The sequence below is a fragment of the Nematolebias whitei genome, chromosome 9 (genome assembly GCF_014905685.2).
Source record: "Nematolebias whitei isolate Nwh7 chromosome 9, NemWhi1, whole genome shotgun sequence".
Lineage (NCBI taxonomy): Eukaryota > Metazoa > Chordata > Actinopteri > Cyprinodontiformes > Rivulidae > Nematolebias > Nematolebias whitei.
This window is the reverse complement of record NC_056506.1, coordinates 47,432,683-47,454,179: the sequence shown is the minus strand read 5'-3', so window position 1 is coordinate 47,454,179 and position 21,497 is coordinate 47,432,683. Positions and strand designations below refer to the sequence as shown.

Genomic DNA, 21,497 nt, shown 5'->3' with positions numbered 1-21,497 from the left:
ATCTGCAGTTGCTTCCACCAACTTGTGCTTCCTCAAGGGGGGCACGTTATTGTGAGGTTGGAGATGAGTCCCACAATAAGAAACCAAACACTGAAGACAGGATTTGACAGCTTTGAACTTTCTCTCAGAGCAAACATCACAGGCTACATCTTCAGGTCGAGCATAGCAATCGTCAACAGATACGAGCTCTTGGACAAAAGGCTTTGTTACCTCTGCAGGAGCTTGGACTAAATGCTTCTTTGGTAGCACAGGAGGTGGACCTGGAGACTTCTTTGGCTTCAAAGGAGCTTGGACTTCAGACTTAAACAACTTCAGAGGAGTTTGGACTTCAGTCTTCCTCAGCTCATCCACTACAACAGCTATCATGGTATTTTTAACCAGCACAGGTCTCTTTACAAAAATCTCTCTGCACCGAGGGCAGCTGTAGATCCCCACATGATCCTCTTGATCCAAGTGATCGTTGATGCAGCTCATGCAGAAGCAGTGGCCACAAGGTATGGCCATTGGATTAGTAAGAAGGTTTGAGCATACCGAGCAGCAGAATACTTCTCGTTCGAGGTGAATCCCTGCCATCGTTCTCTCTGTGAAGAGCTGTTATTTCATAACTGAGAGATAAGGACTGAATGAAGGAGCTCAAACGCACCTGAACATATACAGATATGGGAGGGAGGGCATTGCAAGGTTTCAGGAGGAGGAGGAGCTTGAACAGGAAGAATTTTCAGTACATGGAAAGTTTTATTTTACCACTTTGTGGTTTTACAAGAATTGCAAGAACAACATATACATACCACAGTATGAGAGCAAAGCATTTTTTTTACTAGGTGAATGATGCACTCCGTTCCGAGTTGTGTTAGGCAAATGTAAGAAAACAGGTTTGACTAAACAGTTTGCAAAACTACAAAGTCTTAGGATAGCTTAAAGTATTCCATTGGTACAAATCTGTTTCAGCAGTAAAAACAAAGGTTTTGAGTGGCATCTTTCTGCACGGTCACCAAGACGAAGACCACCAAACTTACTTCGAACATGCACAGTGTTTAAAGTTTCAACAAGACAGTGATTTCAAAGACCTGTTTTGTTTGCCTGCAGAATAACTGTCATTTAAAACAAAAAGAATAAGGTCAAAGATGGTGGCAGTCAGAAAGCTCAAACTTTTATGCTGCAAGTGGAAATTCCTTATTTTGTGCATTATTAAAACTAGTTTTCAGCTACTTTTGGCTGATGTAAACAGAAAAAACAGAGCTCAAGTGATAAATCTTTATTAAGCAATATAAACCTGACCACTTCCAGTGGTGCTTGAAAGTTTGTGAACGCTTTAGAATTTTCCATATTTCTGTATAAATATGAACTAAAGCATCATCAGACTTTCACACAAGTCCCAAAAGTAGATAAAGAGAACCCAGTTAACCAAATGAATCAAAAATATTATACTTGGTCGTTTATTTATAGAGGAAAATGATCCAATATTACATATGAGTGGCAAAAGTATGTGAACCTTTGCTTTCATTACAGTATATGGTGTGACCCCCCCGTGCAGCAATAACTGCAAATAAACATTTCCAGTAACTCTTGATCAGTCCTGCTCACCAGCTTGGAGGAATTTTAGCCCATTCCTCTGTACAGAACAGCTTCAACTCTGGGATGTTGGTGGGTTTCCTCACATTAACTGCTGCTTCAGGTCCTTCGACAACATCTGGGTTGGATTAAGGTCAGGTCTTTGACTTGGCCATTCCAAAACATGAACTTTATTCTTCTTGAACCATTCTTTGGTAGAACCACTTGTGTGCTGAGGGTCGTTGCCTTGCTGCATGACCCACCTTCTCTTGAGATTCAGTTCATGGACAGATGTTCTGACATTTTCATTTGGAATTATTTGATCATTCAGAATTCATTGTTCCATCCATGAAGACGAATTTCCCTGGCCCAGATGCAACAAAACAGGTCCAAACCATGATACTACCACCACCATCAATATTTGTTGCACTATTTTTGAAAGACGTTGCAGATACATCAGAATAGAAGGACACTCCCGTCTGTCTGGTTGTGTATAAAAGCTAAACGATGACAGTAAAGGTGATCCTATTCTATTGTATTCCATTATGTGCAGATCACCGTCACTGAGGAAAATGTGCTCCTTTTTACAGCTACATGCTTATTTTAAATGAAACAGTCTAACTTTGTTACTAAGAATCAAGGAACTTGGTGCAGAATTACATTAAAGTGGAGAAAACTAGAATATTTTTACGAGTGCGTGTGTCTGGGAGGAAGAGAGAGAGTATTGTATTGTGTGTAAAAAAATTCACAAGCAGAATAAGGAGGGTATTGTGTGTTTGTACGAGTGTGTTGCTGGTGTTTGACAAAGTACATTACATGACTTGAAAGGAATGAAGCTTCAGGATATTTCGACTCTTCGTATGAACACTTCTGGTCCTCGTGTTCTTAGTGTCAGATGTTATTAGGGGCTAAAAATACGGTCTCAAACTACATTATTAAATTTAAAAGTTATGATTAGGTTTAGGGAATTGTTTTCATGAAAACTGCTTAAGAAAAAGTCTCCAAGAATTATTTGTAATGTTTTATGACGTGATTGAGGAACCCCAAGACCCCCAGCTGGGCTTAAATGTGAATACCAAACAGATTCTCCATCTCATACTCCTTATTCCTTCCCATAATGCACTTCTAAATGTCAACCAAAGCCTAAGAGAGCACACACAGAAAGAGAAGTGTTTTCCAGTAATAGCCTTTTACAGTGCCATACTGATCTCCAGTGCCTCATCCTCTGGAGTCAAAAAGTCCTTGTACAAACTGGACTTTTAGATCGTTTCGTGCACAAACACTCAGAGGAATCCATCTGTGGTGCATTAACAAAACTACTCAGCTGGTGGTGATTTATCAAATGCACAAAACTCCAATTTACTTCTTCAGTTTCCCCTCGTTGAGAGAGCCCCTCAGCAAATTCAAGCGAGTGCTGAGAAACAGCGGAGCCGTGCTGGTAACGTTCCACTGCACGCTGGCTTCACTCCTCAAACATCATCAGTGGAATGAAGCACAAAACAAGCCGCAGGAGGACAAACAGACTTGTTTTTAAGCTGTTTATGCAGCCAGAACGTTATAAACATTTATAAACGCAAAAGAATCCCCCAATTTATCACGCTTCCTGTTCCAGTGCCGGTAATGACGGCGCAGGAATCTTTTGGCCGCCGTGCAGAACTCCTGACTCGGTCACAGCTGCCGACTTTTATTTCATTCCTCCGTGATGGACGCTGACGGGAGACTGCAAAGAATCCGAATCAGCAGGTTCATTTTGGCCGACCTCTAGCTGGTTTACAGTAAGAGTGCCAGCCTTCATCCGCATTGATCGGCTGCTTCGGATGTTGAAGTTGGATAAACTGTTGCAGCTTTTCAAAACGGGACAGTCCGGACTTGAAGGTGCAGAAACAGGACGGCTGTTTACACTGAAGCGGAGTTCAACGCTCGCGTTTCTGTGGTTTCGTACCGACTCAACAGGTGTTTAATTGCAAGAAACTTCTGCTGTTGTGTAACTCGCTGCTGGGTGAGTTACACAATCTCAGCTCGCTGACGTAACTTCTATTCTTAGTAAAGTGGCTCTAAAAGCAGATTACAAAACAAGCAGCTACAAACGATTGCTTAAATGTGATGTGATTTACCATTTTATTGTTTCTCGTTTTTACGGTTTTTTTTTATGCTTTTATTTTTATTGACTGCCTTCATTTTATTGTTAAGCACTTTGGAAACAGCCGCTGTTTTAAATGTATTTTATAAATATATTTGACTTTTTAAAAACATCAGTTCAGGGATTTGGGATTTGGTTTTAGATGTAAACAGTCCTTACCACATCTAATGTCACCGTACATTCATATCACTGAAAACATTTGGTTTCAAAAATAAATATGTTTATGAAACAATAAATCCGCCTGGTTTTTACTCCTACGTCTGTTAGACAAATTTAAAGAAGGCCTCTTTTGTTAACATTTTAGGTGATCAAAAGTGTAGAAATGGATCAACCGAATTCAAAATATATATTTGGTTGCAAACGTCTGACTCGCAATAATGGCATCAAACACATATAATAATAAATTTTATTTAAAAAAAAACATCCCGCAGAACTTTAGTGATGTTTTCTTTAATTTTTAACTAAATCTCGCTTTGGTTGTTGCTCGTTCATGGAAAATGTATGTATTTAATTCCATTTTTAGGTAAAATAAATGTCAGTAGGTTAAGGTCAACCGTTTAAAATCTTTCTGTTCTTTATTCGTGATGGACTCGGTCCATTTAGTGGTGAATTTTCAGATGAAAGAGCAAAACAGAACGTGTTGTTAATGTAAAACTGACAGTGAGCCATTCTGGTCTTGGCTCTACACCGTTGATCAGTCGGAATCAAACTGTTTTCTAAACCAAAGAGCCACCTACAGCAGGTAACATATGAATTGTTCATAATGTTTCCATAGAACCCTCACATCAAAAACAAATGAACGGCTGCTTTAATTCACCATCTTCAAGGGATAAACAGTGAGAAACCATCTGCTTTATATTATTACTTGGCATAAAACAACAAATATTCTCATTATGTTGATAGGTTTAATGTTTAATATTCGGGCTTTATTTGAGGAGTTCTCTAAAGAGACAAAACTTTAATCTAAATTATATTAATCTGTTGAGATGCGTGGTTCTGATTTATATTCTCCAGCACTGAAGGTGAAGGAAAAGTCCAATTTACCTTGTGTCTGAGGGAAGTATGCTCCGATCAGCTTGGATCTCTTCTTCTCATAGCCCTTCTGCGTGATGTCACCTGCATGAGAAGAAGAAAGTGTTTACATCCACGGGCACACAGAATATTCATGTCCAGGCCGATAAATTCAAATTTAGGCTTTCCAAGAATACAGAACTTGGTTTTAAGAGTCACTCCAGGTCAATAAAAGAAGTGCAGAAACAACATTTTAACAATTTTATTTAATATAATACATTAAAAGAAAGAACATGTGGATTTGCTCTGAAATAAATTTATATTTAAAGAGAAAAGCTGCAGGTTAACTCGTCAAAACAAACAAGAATGAGGGCGAACACGCCGACGCATCACATGATGCATGGTGAAGTTTGCTGCACGTGTGAGCGTGATGGGATGTGCACACAACTGAGACCCAAAACGTTATCAGCTGCACCTCTCGCAGAGCAACAAACCCCATCAGAACCTGCTGACTGATCCGTCCTCAAGTGATAAATCAACAAACAAAAGTCCCATCAGCAGATTTCCTCACAGAGCGAAGAGCATCTGAATCCAAAACCCGGAGCTGGAAATAATTTTTGGAATTGGGTTCTAAGCTCCGGGGAAAACCAGGCAGGAGGAGTTTGACTCTTTCTTACAGACTTTCAGAGAAGAACGCCAAATATTTCTTTTGAGAAGTGACTGTAAAGAAAATAAAGTAGAGATGACTCACTGAGAGTAATTAATAGAAGAGTTCAACTCCACCCAAACCGTTTATAGAGTGACAGGAAAAAGTTTTAAAGGTGGAGGACAAAAAAAGTCTGTGTGTCATCCAGACTGGAAAAGTGCAGCATCATTACAGCTCAGAGCTCAAACCTCTCAGCCTGAGCACCAAGACCCCCGGGGGTCCACTGTCCAGGAAGATGGGGAGTGTGGTAAAGAGGTGGAGGAGAGAGTCCAGGCAGGATGGAGTGGATGGAGAGAAGTTTCAGGAGTGATTTAAGACAAAAGAGTGTCAGCAAAGGTCAAAGGAAAAGTTTACAAGACAGTGGTGAGATGTCGTATGATCTGGAGACAGAGACATGGACAAGAAGACAGGAGACAGAACTGGAAGAGGCAGAAATGAAGATGTTGAGGTTCTTCTTAGGAGAGACAAGGATGGAGAAGATTAGGAAGGAGATCTTCAGAGGTACAGCACAAGTTGAACAACTGGGAGATAAAGTTAGAGAAACCAGACTGAGATGGTTTGGACATGTCCAGAGGAGGGACAGTGGTTTGGACATGTCCAGAGGAGGGACAGTGGTTTGGACATGTCCAGAGGAGGGACAGTGGGTATACTGGTAGAAGGATGTTAGAAATGCAGCTGCCAGGAAAAAGACAAAGAGGAGACACATGGATGCATTTAGAGAGGACATGGAGGGAGTTGGAGTGAGGACAGAGTGAGACGGAGGACGACGACTCATTGTGGAGACCCTGATTTTTTTTTTTTTTTTTTTTTATTAATTCAAAGCTTTAACTAAAACCAATCGGCTCGTCAGTACCTTTTGATGGTTTTACTTTTAGTCTTTTACACATTTTGAAGCTCCACTCCATCAAAAGTCCAAGTTCCTAAATGAGATTTCTTCCTGTGTCTGATTTAATTTTTATTTTTTGTAAGAAATGAAGCTGACAAATGACAAGATGTACATCTTTCAGGGACATAAATCCCGTCCGGGGGGGGGGGGGGGGTAACTTGGTAACATAAATAAATGAAGCGAGCAGCGAGGGGAGCCGTCTGATTTAAGCTGCGGGAAATAAATGAAGCAGACCCAAGTGACACTAAACCGGCAGTGGATCTGTCAAACAGAAAAAGCCGTTTCTGCGGCTGACCTGACAAATCCTTCCTAAACCCACAAACATGTGACTAACTGGCTCAGATCAGGAGACCGGCTGTGAGCGCAGACGTCATCTGTGACGACGGCAGCACGAAGGAAAGGCACATGGCAGCAATTAGCATCTCTGACGGGGAATCGAACGTCCCGCAGAGCTGAGGCAGAAACTGGAACCTGCTCCACGTTGAGAGGAGAAATGTCCCACTGAGGTGGAACGAGACGCAGGAATGATGGACGGAGGTCAGACCTCCGGTTGATGCTGCCATGTTCAGGTGACACCAGCTCTCTGAAAGAGGAACGAGGCGTTCAGGTGAAATGGGACGTGTCCGTTCAGTCAGAAACTGCAGCAGATCTGAGTTCAGTCTGTCGAAAAGCAAGCAGCTGGTACAGAGCTGCTGCAAGAGCTGCTGCAAGGGCTGCTGCAAGAGCTGCTGCAAGGGCTGCTGCAAGAGCTGCTGCAAGAGCTGGTACAGAGCTGCTGCAAGAGCTGCTGCAAGAGCTGCTGTAAGGGCTGCTGCAAGAGCTGCTGCAAGAGCTGGTACAGAGCTGCTGCAAGAGCTGGTACAGAGCTGCTGCAAGAGCTGGTACAGAGCTGCTGCAAGGGCTGCTGCAAGAGCTGCTGCAAGAGCTGCTGCAAGAGCTGCTGCAAGGGCTGCTGCAAGAGCTGGTACAGAGCTGCTGCAAGAGCTGCTGCAAGGGCTGCTGCAAGAGCTGCTGTAAGGGCTGCTGCAAGAGCTGGTACAGAGCTGCTGCAAGAGCTGCTGCAAGAGCTGGTACAGAGCTGCTGCAAGAGCTGCTGCAAGGGCTGCTGCAAGAGCTGGTACAGAGCTGCTGCAAGAGCTGCTGTAAGGGCTGCTGCAAGGGCTGCTGCAAGAGCTGCTGCAAGAGCTGGTACAGAGCTGCTGCAAGGAAAAACAAACTGCTCCCAGATCAGATGGAAACAGTTTAAACTTTAAATAAAGAGTTTAGTCAAGGAGTTTTCCAGATAAGTTGATATCAAATTCTGAACAGCAGGTAGGCACTAAATGTAAACAAAGCACTTAAATCTGCATACTTAACTAATCAAAAGTAAAAAAATATATATATACTGATGCATCAAATTTTAGACTTTTCCATCCATCGATCCAAACATGTGGAAACATGTGGAAGTGGAAGCTGCCCAAACATTTTAGCCTAATTTAATAACTTGTTACTGATCAATATGAGGAAAAAAATGTGCATTTGTTTTCAATCTGGCCTTTAAGACTTTTATACATTTAATATAAATATTAGTTTACAGTAAATCTGGAATGTTTTATTAACAAAAATCAAGTGTGAAGGCAAACCTGAGAGCACCTATTTTATAAACGTACCAGTAATTTAGACAAAGCTGCTGCTATTAATATTTAAACATTAATTTAGAAGCACCCACCTGATGCACCGCAGCGCACCCTGCAGCAACTTCATCACTTTTATTTTCCAACATCCCCACCACTAAAACAAAACAACTATTTTTCTGTACGCTCATGCGTGACATTCTGTTTTCTTTAAACAGGAAACTACAGAAGTATTTAAATTGGACCTAGAATGGATAAAAAATAAATAAAAAATAGCAAGTGAACTCCAGCAGCTGATATTTAGGAACGAACCAGCAGCAGAGTTCTTTACAACCGTTTACAGATGTGTTAGTTTAATCACAGAACAAGAAACTTCAGTGTTTTAAAAAACGCACCGTGCAGAAAGCTCTCGGCACCATGTAAGGAACCCTTCCAGCTGCAGGGGGTTCAGACTCGCACTGGTTTGAAATATGGCTGCAGCGCCCGGTGCCGGCTGTAGAAGTCCATAAATTACAGCTGCACATCATCAGAGCTGCACCGTCTCAGCTGACGTCAGGGTTCGAACAAACGCACCAAAAGCCTCCAGATGTTTGACCTTTACGTCTCTTTAAGGTCAAGCAACTTATTATAAAAATTGATTATAGAGACTTTACTAAGGATTATTGTGGCAATGTTGAGTCAGCGTATTTTTATTTCCCAGCAAGTCCTTTGCAATCTGCATCTGCATACTTTCTGCTGTTTCAGCTAATCAAAACCTTCAGCTCATTCAGGCGACATATGCTTTTGTTTTTTCTAACATTTACTTTATATATTTTTACAAATATTTTTCCTATACAAATACATCAGGATCCCTCCAGTTCATTCAAAAACATTGTTCTCTTTGAAAACCACTCTTAAATACTTCTATCTTTGTTTTCTTAAGCCACATTTAGCTGTTAGATGCTACTTTCAGCTACAACTCAGATACAGTTTTGCTACTTTTAGCAAGTCTTTCTTTACTTTAAGCTTCTAAGCTACTCTTTTGGTGCTATTAACAATAGTTTTGCTTCTTTTATCTTACCTTTTGAAACTTTTAGCTGTTTGGCTAGTGTTCTGTTTATTTTGGCTCTTCTACTTTTAGTAGCTTTTTGCTACTTTTAGCTTAATGCTTGCCTTTTGTTATTGTTGGCAATTAGCTAAAGTTTTACTACTTTTAGTGAACATGTTGCAACTTTTAGCTCCAACCCTTTTCTACATTCGACTTTTAGCTAGCCTTTTGCTTTATTAATTTGTTTATTTTTTTATACTTTTAGCTACTGTTTATTTTTAGCTTAATGCTAGCCTTTTGTTACTTTTGGCGATTAGCTAGAGTGCTACTACTTTTAGTGAACACGATGCAACTTTTAGTTAACTCTTTTCTACATTTGACTTTTAGCTAGCCTTTTGCTTTTGTATTTTTATTTTTTGTTTGTTTGTTTGTTTTGGCTACTTTTAGCTACCATTCAGCTACTTTTGGCTACTGTTTTGCTACTTTTAGCAAGTCTTTCTTTACTTTAAGCTTCTAAGCTACTCTTTTGGTGCTATTAACAATAGTTTTGCTTCTTTTATCTTACCTTTTGTAACTTTTAGCTGTTTGGCTAGTGTTCTGTTTATTTTGGCTCTTCTACTTTTAGTAGCTTTTTGCTACTTTTAGCTTAATGCTTGCCTTTTGTTACTGTTGGCAATTAGCTAGAGTTTTACTACTTTTAGTGAAAATGTTGCAACTTTTAGCTCCAACCCTTTTCTACATTCGACTTTTAGCTAGCCTTTTGCTTTTTTATTTGTTTTTTTGTTTGTTTGTTTTGGCTACTTTTAGCTACCATTCAGCTACTTTTGGCTACTGTTTTGCTACTTTTAGCAAGTCTTTCTTTACTTTAAGCTTCTAAGCTACTCTTTTGGTGCTATTAATGATAGTGTTTTGCTTCTTTTATCTTACCTTTTGTTACTTTTAGCTGTTTGACTATAGTGTTCTGCTTATTTTGACTACGCTACTTTTCGTTAACATGTTGCAACTTTTTTTGCATTTTTATTTTATTTGTTTATTTTTTGCTTCTTTATCAAGTTTCTTTACTTTAAACTTCTAAGCTATTCTTTCGGTGCTATTAACAATAGTGTTTTGCTTCTTTTATCTTATCTTTTGTTTCTTTTAGCTGTTTTTCTAGTGTTGCGTTTAAGTCGTCTCTGCTACGTTTAGCAGCATTTTGCTACTTTTAACTTTATGCTTGCCTCTTGTTACTTTTGGTTATTAGCTGGTGTTTAACTACTTTTAGTGAACATGTTGCAACTTTTAGCTAGCATTTTGCTTTTTTTTTGTTTGTTTGCTTCTTTTAGCTAGTGTTTTTACGTTTATCTGCTCAAATGTATTTTCTTCAGTAATTTTCATCAAAGTCAGCTCAGGAGTCACTACATTCTCACAAAAGGTGCCATTTACACATATTATATATTATATATATATATTCTGGGTGGACTCTACATTAGGAGATGCACCCCGCTCACTTCCAGGTTCAACATCCGAACGTCCTCTGTATTCAATCACACCCTCAGCGTACGACTGTTTTTCCTACCCTCTTCTGGCTGTGGTGCAGGAATGTGTGAGGGGAGCGTGTTTGTGTCGAAGCAGCAGCTGAGCCTTTGTGACCATATACAGTGTGAGAGGCAACGCAGACCTGAGAGCGATCAGCAAACAACCATGACAAAGACAAAGGAGGGATCCAAACGAGAGAAAGAGGAGGAAAAGCCATCAGGATGAAGCAGATGGGGAAATAATAAAAATAAATAAATCTGAGATTTAAAATTAAAAAAACAAGGAGAAGAAAAAGGATGGTGTGTCCTAAAAAGGAAATGGAGCTGAATTTATTATTTACACATTCCAAACAGAAAGAGGATAAAAAAAACAAGCGAACAGGTCCGTCAGGGGGAAACTGCTCAGGAAGACGAATCGAGCACAGAACTCCTTGAGCTTTATGATTACGGGCTGGACAGTCAGAACCTGTGAAGTCCAGCTGCAGTCCTCACAGTCCACCGTTTCATAATCCTCCAGCTCCTCGAAAACACCCAGTCCTCTTACCGACCCGTTGATGCCTGAATAAAAGCAAACGGCTCCTCCAGCTGTTTCTTATTCAAACTAATTGTAACTTTTTGTTGCTGCCGTCCCGTTGTCCGAGTTGTGCTGCTCTCATCAAATAGTACAATTTCTTAACTTTAGCAATTATTATATTGATCTTTTATAGATAAATTATGGGTTAATGAGATTTGCAGATCATTGCATTCAGTTTTTTATGCATTTTACACGATGTCCCAACTTTTTCCAGACTTTTTGAAGTACATCACCAGAGTGGACTACGCCTCCCAATTAATCCGAGGTCGATTATTCTGATAAAATAGGAAGCCTTTGGTGGGAATATTGTTCCCAGTAACGGCAGCTGCAGGTCACAACAGAGAAGATTTTTGTTTTGTTTTTAGCAACACAGACCTTTTGGTTTCTGCTCAACACAAACGAGAAACATTAAAAAATAAAAACCTAACTGAACACACACGAGACTGGAGGGAACTCCCAGAAATGAGAGCAGGGGAAACACGCCCAGTCTCCTGTGAGCGGCTGGAGGTTTACAGTACAAACGAGCTGAGTCAGCAGAAAACTCACCTCCACGCAGGTACAAACACCCGCTGGACGCAGCTCATATAAAGTCTGTTTGTCGTCATAATTCATGTGAGAAAGGTTTTCAATGTTTGCATCAGCTGAACCAACTCTTCAATCGTTTTCATCACAATGAAAATGACATTTTCTTCCTGATTCTTAAAACGACAGTTAAAATTTCTGCTGCACAGCAAACACTGCACGATATGTTTGGCCTATTTTTTTTTATTACCTTTCCATTTAAACTCTGGAGGCTCAACAATAAACCAGTAACCAGAAGAACTAACTCTTCAGCCTCATTTTTACTCCTCTGGCTGCTCTAATGTTTAAGACTAAGCATTTTTCCCCGTGACACATTCAAACGTTCATAAGGTGACTAAATGTTGGATTGCAAGCCCGAGTTCACAATGATTTATAGCCATCCTATGTGCATCTGGAAATTTATAACCAGCCGTGTTGGCTTTAGCAGCAATAAAACCATTACATGACTGTAAGAAAGTCTGGATGGAAAGTCCCCCGTCACAGTTTATGTTTGACCGCATGAAACAAGCGAGGAAATGAATCCGTCAGCAACACATGGCTTCATTAGTGCCGCCGGTTCATTAGAGAGCAGAGAAGAAATTCACCTCATCAGGCTCGAACATTGAAGCACATCAATGCAGTTTTCCTGGAGAAATCACTTTACCGCCACTATACGTCCAAAAACTCCAACAAGTTCTTCTGCTGTGCGTTTCTGCTGCTGCTACTAATCCTGACGTCTCCAAACAAAACATCTCACACCGTCGCAAAGTGATCGTGCACTTACATCGAGAAACGTACAAACGTTTGGAGCCAGCCCCGTCCAAGATGGACGCACTCTGCAAACACAAAAGTGCTCACAAATCTGTCAAAGTTGCACGCACCGAGCTCAAATCCGTGGTGGTAGTAGCCGAGAGTCATCCTCAGCAGATGCTCAGAGCACCGACACAAGATCTTTGTTTCAAACTTTGGCTGCGAGGTTGCAAACCCATGTAGATGCGGGAAGTTGTCCGTTCAGAAAAACCAGAACACACGGAGACGATTAGATTTTAAAATAAGCACCGGTGAGTTTTAGAAGGTCGTGACATGAACAGCTGGTTTACAAACAGCTGGATGTTGCAGCCTGAGGTCTGCATTTGGTCATTGCTACCTCCGTCTGTGTTTGTGTTGTGCAGTTAAGACCTGGTTAAAAATAAGCGCCGCTCACGTCTAATGATGGGCGATGCGTTCAAACGCTTAATGCCTATTGACGACAGAAGTGGTTTAATATTCAAACAACTCAAATCAATAAAATTAACTGAAGCTAACCCTCAAAACAATCGGCACACAGCAGACAACTGAAAAATGTCACCACTCAAGTTTTCCCCTTCGCCAGTTAGTAAAACAAGACTTTACCTGTCAAACACCTGGAAAAAAAATCAGCTGAGGTTTTTATTTACGGGTGCAACACGAGTCAAAAGTTCAGAAAAAGACAGACGGCACATCTGCAAACGAAGCAGAATGGCAACACCTGCAGGCTGAGGTGGAAAACTCCTGCATTCAGTTTAAAATATTTCATTAAAATATTTATGGAACATTCCTGGAAACGGTCCGTGGTGTTGGTTCGGGACAACAAAGGTGATATTTAATGTTGAGACAGAAAACAAGGACAAAAAAAGTTCATATTTTAAAGTAAAAACAAAGTGAAAACATCTGCAGCATCATCATAAGAGCTGCTGTTCTTCTACGCAAGTTTATAAAAAAAAATTAAAAAACAAGTTGCTAAATTTGTGAAATAATAAATATTCAACAAGCTAATTTTAATGACTGGTTTGGAATTAAACTGTCATATTTTTCGCTGTATAAGTCGCATCTTTTCTAAGACTTATACAGTGAAGCGACATATTTATGTTTTCTCCCATATTTATAACTCAATTTTAGGCAGAGATCGGACAATTTCATTCATTCTGACATGGAAAACATTGAACACTGCTGAAAATTGTTGGATTGTATACCTGGATTATTGAGCGTGGACTTTTTTGGTATTGAACACCACCATTTTCAGCCATTAGAGGACCATCGACTAATACGGCAAGCCAAGTGTCTGATTAATAGGTAAAAGTGGTTATTAATGAGACACTTTGCTTGCCATACAAGCCACCTTCATCTCGCTCCAGAACTCCTGGAGCAAACGTCAAATCAGCTTCATTTCGATGCGCCGCCCAAGAGAAATGCAGCTGATCTGACCATTAAAGTGAATTTATTTTGGAAAAAGTTAATCTGAGACAAACCTTTACTATAATGTCGAGCAAACAAATGTTTTTAAGCGTTAATCTTGTTAAATTCATGTTAAAGTCCTCACATGCGCGCTCCCGCGGCCGCCGTTTGGCAAACAATCAACTTCTGGCACAAACGTTTCCAGGTCGTCAGCGGTGACGCAAAATAGATGCGACTTATAAAGCGAAGAGACAAATTTATGGTTTTTTTTCCACTTCATTAAGACATATTTGGACTGATGCCACGTGTACAGTGGGAAATACGGTAGTTTTGATCAGTTTAGTTCAGTCTTTTGCTCTAAAAGAGTGATTGACGCAACAACAAAATAAAAAGAAATACTAACTCATCACACCGGGCGAAGCTGAGAAATGTTCGGTAAATTACAGAAAGAGTTTTGGTCATTTGATTTTAGTTGGATGAAGAAAAATGTTGCCGACATTCTGATAAGATTTTATTGGTGAAATAAAACAAACCGTCAAATTATGGTATTCCCATCAACATTTCATTGGTAATTTAAAACACAATGGAACCCAACAGACAAACTCATTTTCATTCATGAGCAAAAAGAAAAATAAACTCCAGACTCAACTCCTACATTAATCCACGGTTTTATCACTGATCTGCATCAACTACAAGGAACCGAGTCCCAACAAACAACTAAAATCACCCAAGAACACAAATTATTTAATTTCTTTCAGAAGTTTTGACTGTTTGAATCAGACAGACGTTGCTGTTTAAATAAATATTTCACTGTAAGGAGGTCTTTGTAGTTGCATCAGCAAACGGCTTTCCCTTTCTTTGTTTACCCTGAAACAGCTGCCATGCTTGTCATGTCATATAAAGACAGTCAGCATGGCACGCACGCACGCACGCACGCACGCACGCACGCACAATCAGCTACAGTTAGAAACAAGAAAAGCTGCAGAAACAAAACGCGCTGCTGGAAGCCCCACAGAGACGGATCATTCACGACACACATCAAGTTTGGTGAAGTTGAATTCAGTCAGAAATGAATTTGCTCCCGATGACGACGTCAAATGAACCGTTACTCACCGAGCGCAACGCTAAAAGGCATCAGGAGTAAAAAGGATGAACTTCGTCTGTGGTCCAGTGTGTAAAAACACAGAGGGCTTGTTCTCCATCAGCAGCACGCACACACACACGCGCACACACACTTTCTTAATTATTGCAAACGCTCAAAGACCGTCAGGCTTATTCGTTTGAACGCAGAGCAGCTCCTCTGAAGGCGTCCGCCGACATTTAGCTGCTCTCTTTGTTGGTTACTAAATAAAAACACTGAAGAAGCAAGTTGGCTTCACTGTTTACCTTCCACACAAGGTAAATGGTTAACAAAATGAAAGGAAAGTGAGTGAGAAGTGTGTTCGTGCAGGCTCCACCTCATCCTCCTCTCGCTTGGTACGGTCCAGCCTGCCTAAACACGCTGCCCGGCGACATCAGCAAAACAAACAGAGGTTTGTTAGCAGGGCGACTTCACAGGGAGGTGAGAGGACACACACACACACACACCTCTGAATCTGCAGCCTTTAACCACTGGGACGTCTGACTCCCATCTCTCTCAGTTACTACGACAATAACTCCCAACAAAAGGGAGGCAGTGTGGATAAATTAATATCTCAGCTGCTCATTAGTGAAACGATGCAAAGCAGCACCGAACCGAAACATTTCCACTGCTTTTGTAAATTCAGCCCAACATCATGTACCGCCCCGTGTTTGGAGCCGATCAAACATGCGGAGGTCTGGACCGTCGGAGAGGAAGCAACCAGTGAAAACGTGTTCAACAGAAAAATCCAAGACATCTGTGGGACAGCTGGGCACGACCAACGGGCGCAGACGGTGACAAATCCTAAAAAAAAAAAAAAAAAATGCTTTTGTTTACGAGTAACCGCAACATATGCATCAAAGTGGTGGAAGTTTGGGGAATTTAGGCATAAAAATATAAAACTGGGCATCGTTGCGTCTAATTCTCCGGTTATCTGGAAAGATGAAGCTCAGCCATGAAATCATACGGCAGCAAAACTGTTGAAGATGGATTTAAATCAAAAACAGAGAAAGATGTTTTCTGCAGCTCTTCATCATCCCTGACCGAGCTTCAACCCAACTGACCCGCGTGTCCCAGGAGAGTCCCCTCATGACGCGAGCAGACTGGACTCGCAGCTGAAGGTCTGGATCACGGGGTCAGTTTGACCACCAGATACAGGCCAAGTGTGTGTAACCCAGATTACAACAGCTTGGATTAAAAACCTGCAGCTCTTTGATGAGGATTGAAACGACGTCCGGTTCGAGCCAATGAAAATAAAGTTTTCTTCGTATGAAACATTACATCAGGGAAATCAGTGTTTTACATTTGGAAATAAATTTCTACACTTCCCCCTTTTTGTCACAAATGATTAGTTTTTTTTTTAAATAATTTATTTATCTGAAGTGAAGCAGCTTCTGCCAAGATCCATGGGTCAACGTTTGCTTCTTATCCTGTCATACAGGAATATATTTTAGAGTCAATTTAGTTTTTTTTTTATTCCAATTTTAAAGCATTACGTCTCGAGTTCGCTGTAGTTTTCTTCTTTTTAATGCCTGAAAATCCCAAACAAACGTGTGCTGGTCTGTTTTTCCTGAACTTTTTCACAGTTTTTTTATTTTTTATTTTTGGACTGAACTAAAACATTTCTGTATATCCAAAATTAATTTGGGGTCAGCTGGTCCCCTGGGTGCAACAACACTTTCACACTCCAGTCCAGAAGGTGGCGATAGTGCGCTGTTTGTCAACAGTCAGTTTAGAAACAAAGATTCAAATGATTTATGACTAAAAATGTGATGCATTATCCGTCATTGTACCTGCTGATTGAAAGTACAAATGTGGATAAAATGATTTATTTTAAAAACACAGTATCTCATAGTTATAATTATTGCTTTATTTTCTAAAATTTATTGTTTTGTGCATCATGAAGGACCACACTCACCCAGCACACACACTTTTTGCCCCGCTTCCCTCAGGAAGGAGGTTGAGGAGCATTAAGTGTAGAACCACTAGACTGAGGAACAGCTTCTACCCTGAAGTTGTTAGACTCATGAATCTCTAACCAGAATAATCACTGTGAAAAACCATATTATGTTGCTGCTGATCTGTTTTATGTTGCTGCTGATCTGCTTCATGTTGCTGCTGATCTGTTTCATGTTGCTGCTGATCTGTTTCATGTTGCTGCTGATCTGTTTCATGTTGCTGTGTTCATGTGTGCTCATCTGCTCACTCAGACTCATGTTCGTGCTGCTGTTTTGACGTAATGTTTTTATATTATTAGTGCATAGTGTATTTTTAGTTGATGTTTTTCTTAGTTCATATCTTAGATCTTATTACTGTTTTTCTTTTACATTTTTTTGGTGGATGCAACTGGGACCCTGTGTACAAATAAATCTCTCGGACTCTGACAATAAGTCATGTTAACCCAGTGTAGTGAACTAGGCCTCAGGTCAAATCTGGCCTTGAGGGGCCTTCCTGGAACAAGAACTGTATTTCATTGATTTGAGTCCAGAAACACAAATCAAGTCCATCCAGAAGACTTTTTAAGTGTCCTGCACTGATCAATTGAAAGAACACTCTCTTTTCTATTATCATTACTATTTTACAAATGTTTGATAATCAAAGTGTGTTTAGTTCAAACCATTTTTAAATGTTGAAGTGAACTAATCATTTTTAATCAACTGTGAAACAGTATTAGTGATTTTTAATCCTCATGCAAAGTAGAAATCATGTTAAGGTCTGTTACAGAGTAATTATGCATTTTCTGATTTTCTGTCTTTGAATGAGCAAGTGTAAGTTGGTCCAAGGTTGGAGTCAAACGCAAAACAAGTTGTTGGAACGAACTGTCATGTTTTTAAATCCTCTCAGACGTAAATATAGAGGCTGGCACCTGTTTTCCCCCAACTCGCCTAAATATTCCTCTCTCTGTCTCTAAAAACATTTTCAATCTGTTCCAAAACACTTTCTGTTTTTCTGACTCCTAGTGACCTCTTACGTCACAAAAACACACCCCTGTCTGGTCGATATTGACCAATCAGGAACCTCCCAAATGAACCGGAAATAGAACTCTTTAAATGTCGGTACTTCCTAGTTCAAACCAGTCGCTTCAGGCTTCGGCTTCAGTCGTTTGCCGCTCCAGTGCTGGGAGACCAGAAGTCCAGGCATGATCCAGAGCTCTTCGAGTCTTGTGGGAATTATGCAATCTTCCACATCTGAGTGGAACTTCTGACGGACTCCACTCATGTGAGTCCACCGAGAGGTGAACCTGTGTCGGACGGAATACCGTCACTACTTCGGACGATTCACAGCTGTTCCTACGGAGACGCTGAAAGGGTGCGTTAAATGGAACTCCGTACCAGTGGAATCACCTCCTCCAGGTAAAAGAGTTGATTTATACCACCTAAGTGTACCGGGGAAGAAGCTGGGAACTCACCGGAGAGTGCCATTCTGATGCCGACACACATTTCCCTCATCCATCTTTTCCTCTCCCCCTAAACTTCAATTTCCATCTTTAAACTCTTCTTTTGCTAGAAATCATTCCAGATATTTTTAGAAATGTCTGTTGTGAAGTAAAGGGAAATCATGGCCGGATGGTTTTCCTGTTTGTAAAGCTGATTAATAAGCTGTTGTTATTTTTCATTTGCCAAATTAATGTAAATGTGTGATGTTAAATTTTGATTCTGTAAATAAATGACCACGTTCATTTTGATGGGTCAAAGAAAATTAACGTCTCATGATACATTTTTTATAATTCAATGCACGACATTATACAGTCCAGAAAAATGAAAGAATCTGTTTAATTTATGAATATATCTCAGCATATGTTCATCTACACCAGGCATGGGCAAACCCCGGCCTGCGGGCCATATACGGACTGTTGGGCTTTTTAATTGGCTCGCCGAAGTTGTCCAAAATTTTGACAATTAAAAAAATATATATTTTTTTATATATACTTTATTTTTCAGGGATGCTGAGGTAAAATTTAGGGGTGCTTATGCACCCCCAAAAAGAGGTTAAAATCGCCACTTAATAGGGAAAAATACTGGTGTTGTTTTACCTGTAGTTCCAGCATTTCCCCAGTAGAGGCGCACTAGAGACACTGGCGTGTATTACAGGCAAGTGGAGAAGAAGTAATTTCTTCTTCTACGCTTTTATTTTTACTTTGCCCTACGAACTCTGTAAAAAATGTTTATCAAAGAAAAGAAACGTGTACAGCGAGTGCAGAGTGTTTAAAATGGGGTGGGGTTAACGATTAACCCCACTAATGTTTACCACCGCTTATTATTTTTAACAAACTGTAGTCAAATGGACAAGGAGGAGTCTAATTAAAACCTACAATTTGACAGGTACACTTTTCTCTAGAGTCAGAGAAGAGGAGGGATGGAACATGACTGGAGACAAACTCCCACAGCCTGTAAAAAAAATAACTGAGAACCCCAAAAAGATGCCAGGATGCTGAATCCTGCTGAGGTCGCAGCGACACCCACACGCAAACACGGAGCTCGCACCCGTTCTTCAGGCTGTCAGTCAGATTATATTTACCTTGAGGGCTGCGACGGTGGCAGTTAGACTTCTGACAAACACATAAATCACAAAAACAAACTGTCTGCTTTACAGCTTAACCCCTGACCTTCCTTCTCCTCTGCTCTGACAGGACTCCTCACTGCGAAGGTACCGGAGCCGTAGCTCTTCTCCTGCAGAACTCCAGCCTGTTCTTGATGAGACAAGTAAAATCTGCAGAATTAACGTCTAATTTAAGGATCTTAAATGTTTAGTTATGTTACGTTAAACAATGCCTAAAAATGTGATTTATTTTATAACGTTCAGCCTAGAGCCACTCGTTACACAAACCCAAAATAATCACAGACTAAGATTTTGGTCTTCACTGCTTGATTAAGTATATTAATTTTAAGAGAACTTTCATTTAAGTTTTTAACACTCGCATGAAAGGCGGCGGGCGGGTGAGATGGATTCCTTCAAGCGAAACATTTTGAGCTTTTAATCAACTAAAATCGTGATATTTTCCATCAGCTCATCGATCCACGTACTTCAGATCTGTTTCACTTCAACTTTATTTGCCTTTTAAGTTCAGTCAAAGCTGCTTTATTTGTTATTTTGCCATAATTCCCCGTTTGTGATTATGTTTTATTGATCGGCTAACAGTTCATTTTAACGGGGAAGGCAGAGGTTAACGCGCCTGCAGCTGAGATGCTGGTTCAAAACTGGACTCGCTGTACGTCCAGTTGGTTCTATTGAAGGCTTTGTAGGTGAAAGAAGGGTTTAAGATTTGACCTAATATGAGCCGGCATGTGAAAAGAGGGAGCGCCTCATCGCAGCGAAGATGAGGATGGGATCAGACCTCTGCCAGTCGATAACGTCCAAAGTGCTGCGTCGTCAGAGGAGCCGGAGAATTTCACAAGCCTTCAAACAAAAGCTGCTCTAGAGGAAATGAAAATGGAGCTTTAATGCTCAGTAAGACTATTGGCTTTCAACATCGTGCATGTGTGTGTGATAAAAACTACTTAAGAGGAAACCCACAGGACTGACCGCACACACACACACACACACACACACACAACTAGGCGAGCTTTGTGTCTGGATTATTTAGAGGATGATACTGCACTGCAAGTCAGCAAAATGTTCTACCAAAAGTAAAATAAAATAAAAAAAGAAGTTGGGTTTAATTAGCTTCACCTTCCTTTAGAGCTGTTGTTTCTAACCCGAACCCCGGCCTGAACCGGCACTAATCCAGGCCGGTCCGAGCCGTTATAATGCGTTTAATGTGCGGGCCGGGCCGGTCTCGGGTTTTGATGCTGTTTTACGAATCATGCAGCACAAAGAAAACTAAATGCACAATATAAAATTGTGTTAATCTACTTGTTGAGGAGGAGGCAGGTCCGACCGGCCGGTTTAAAGAGGTTAAAAAAAAAAGTGTTAAGCTCAGATGGTCAGCCCGTCACCGGCTGCACGCGTCCGCTGACCCACCGGTTGAAATGGACTTGCAACCTGTCCAGGGTGTACCCCACCTTTAGCACAGTGATGGCTGGACATGGGCACCAGCAACCCCCGCTACCCGAAAAGGAAGAGGGAGGGAGGGAGGGAGGGATGGATGGATGGATGGATGGATGGATGGATGGATGGATGGATGGATGGATGGATAAAGATAATGGATGATGGATGAATGGATGGATGGATGGATGGATGGATAAAGATAATGGATGGATGGAAGGATGGATCAGCTGATCACCGGCCGCACGTGTCTCCACACCTGCTGTCCTCTGCGGTGAAGTAGCAGCATCTACAGAAGTCGAAGCGAGCAGCGCGTTCATTTAAAATAACCTTGTTCTATATTTTTGCACATAATTTTGCTATAAAAATATTTTTGTTCATCTGTATAATAGTCTTTCTTTAGAGTTGATTTTTTAGGCTATTCGTTTTGTATATTAATATCCATATTTGGTGAAACAAGAAATCTTATATCTTCCTTTCTTTGAAATAAGTTTCTAAAATATGTTAAACTGATTTGCTTACAAAAGCAGTAAAAGCTTAATAGAAACAATGTGTGTGTGTGTGTGTGAGTCCTTGTTTATGCTACTTTGTGAGGCCCATTTTTCCAACTTATACT

At 40.6% G+C, this 21,497-nt stretch overlaps 1 protein-coding gene across 1 annotated transcript in view; it reads right to left on the bottom strand.

Annotated features, from left to right (window-relative positions):
- Nucleotides 1-21,497, bottom strand: part of LOC119414304 (disco-interacting protein 2 homolog C) — a 211,323-nt gene that overhangs the window by 100,576 nt on the left and 89,250 nt on the right. Inside the window, exon 2 of the mRNA XM_037681399.1 lies at nt 4,736-4,807. Coding sequence (XP_037537327.1) covers nt 4,736-4,807 — 72 coding nt within the window. The remainder of the gene's footprint in view (nt 1-4,735; nt 4,808-21,497) is intronic.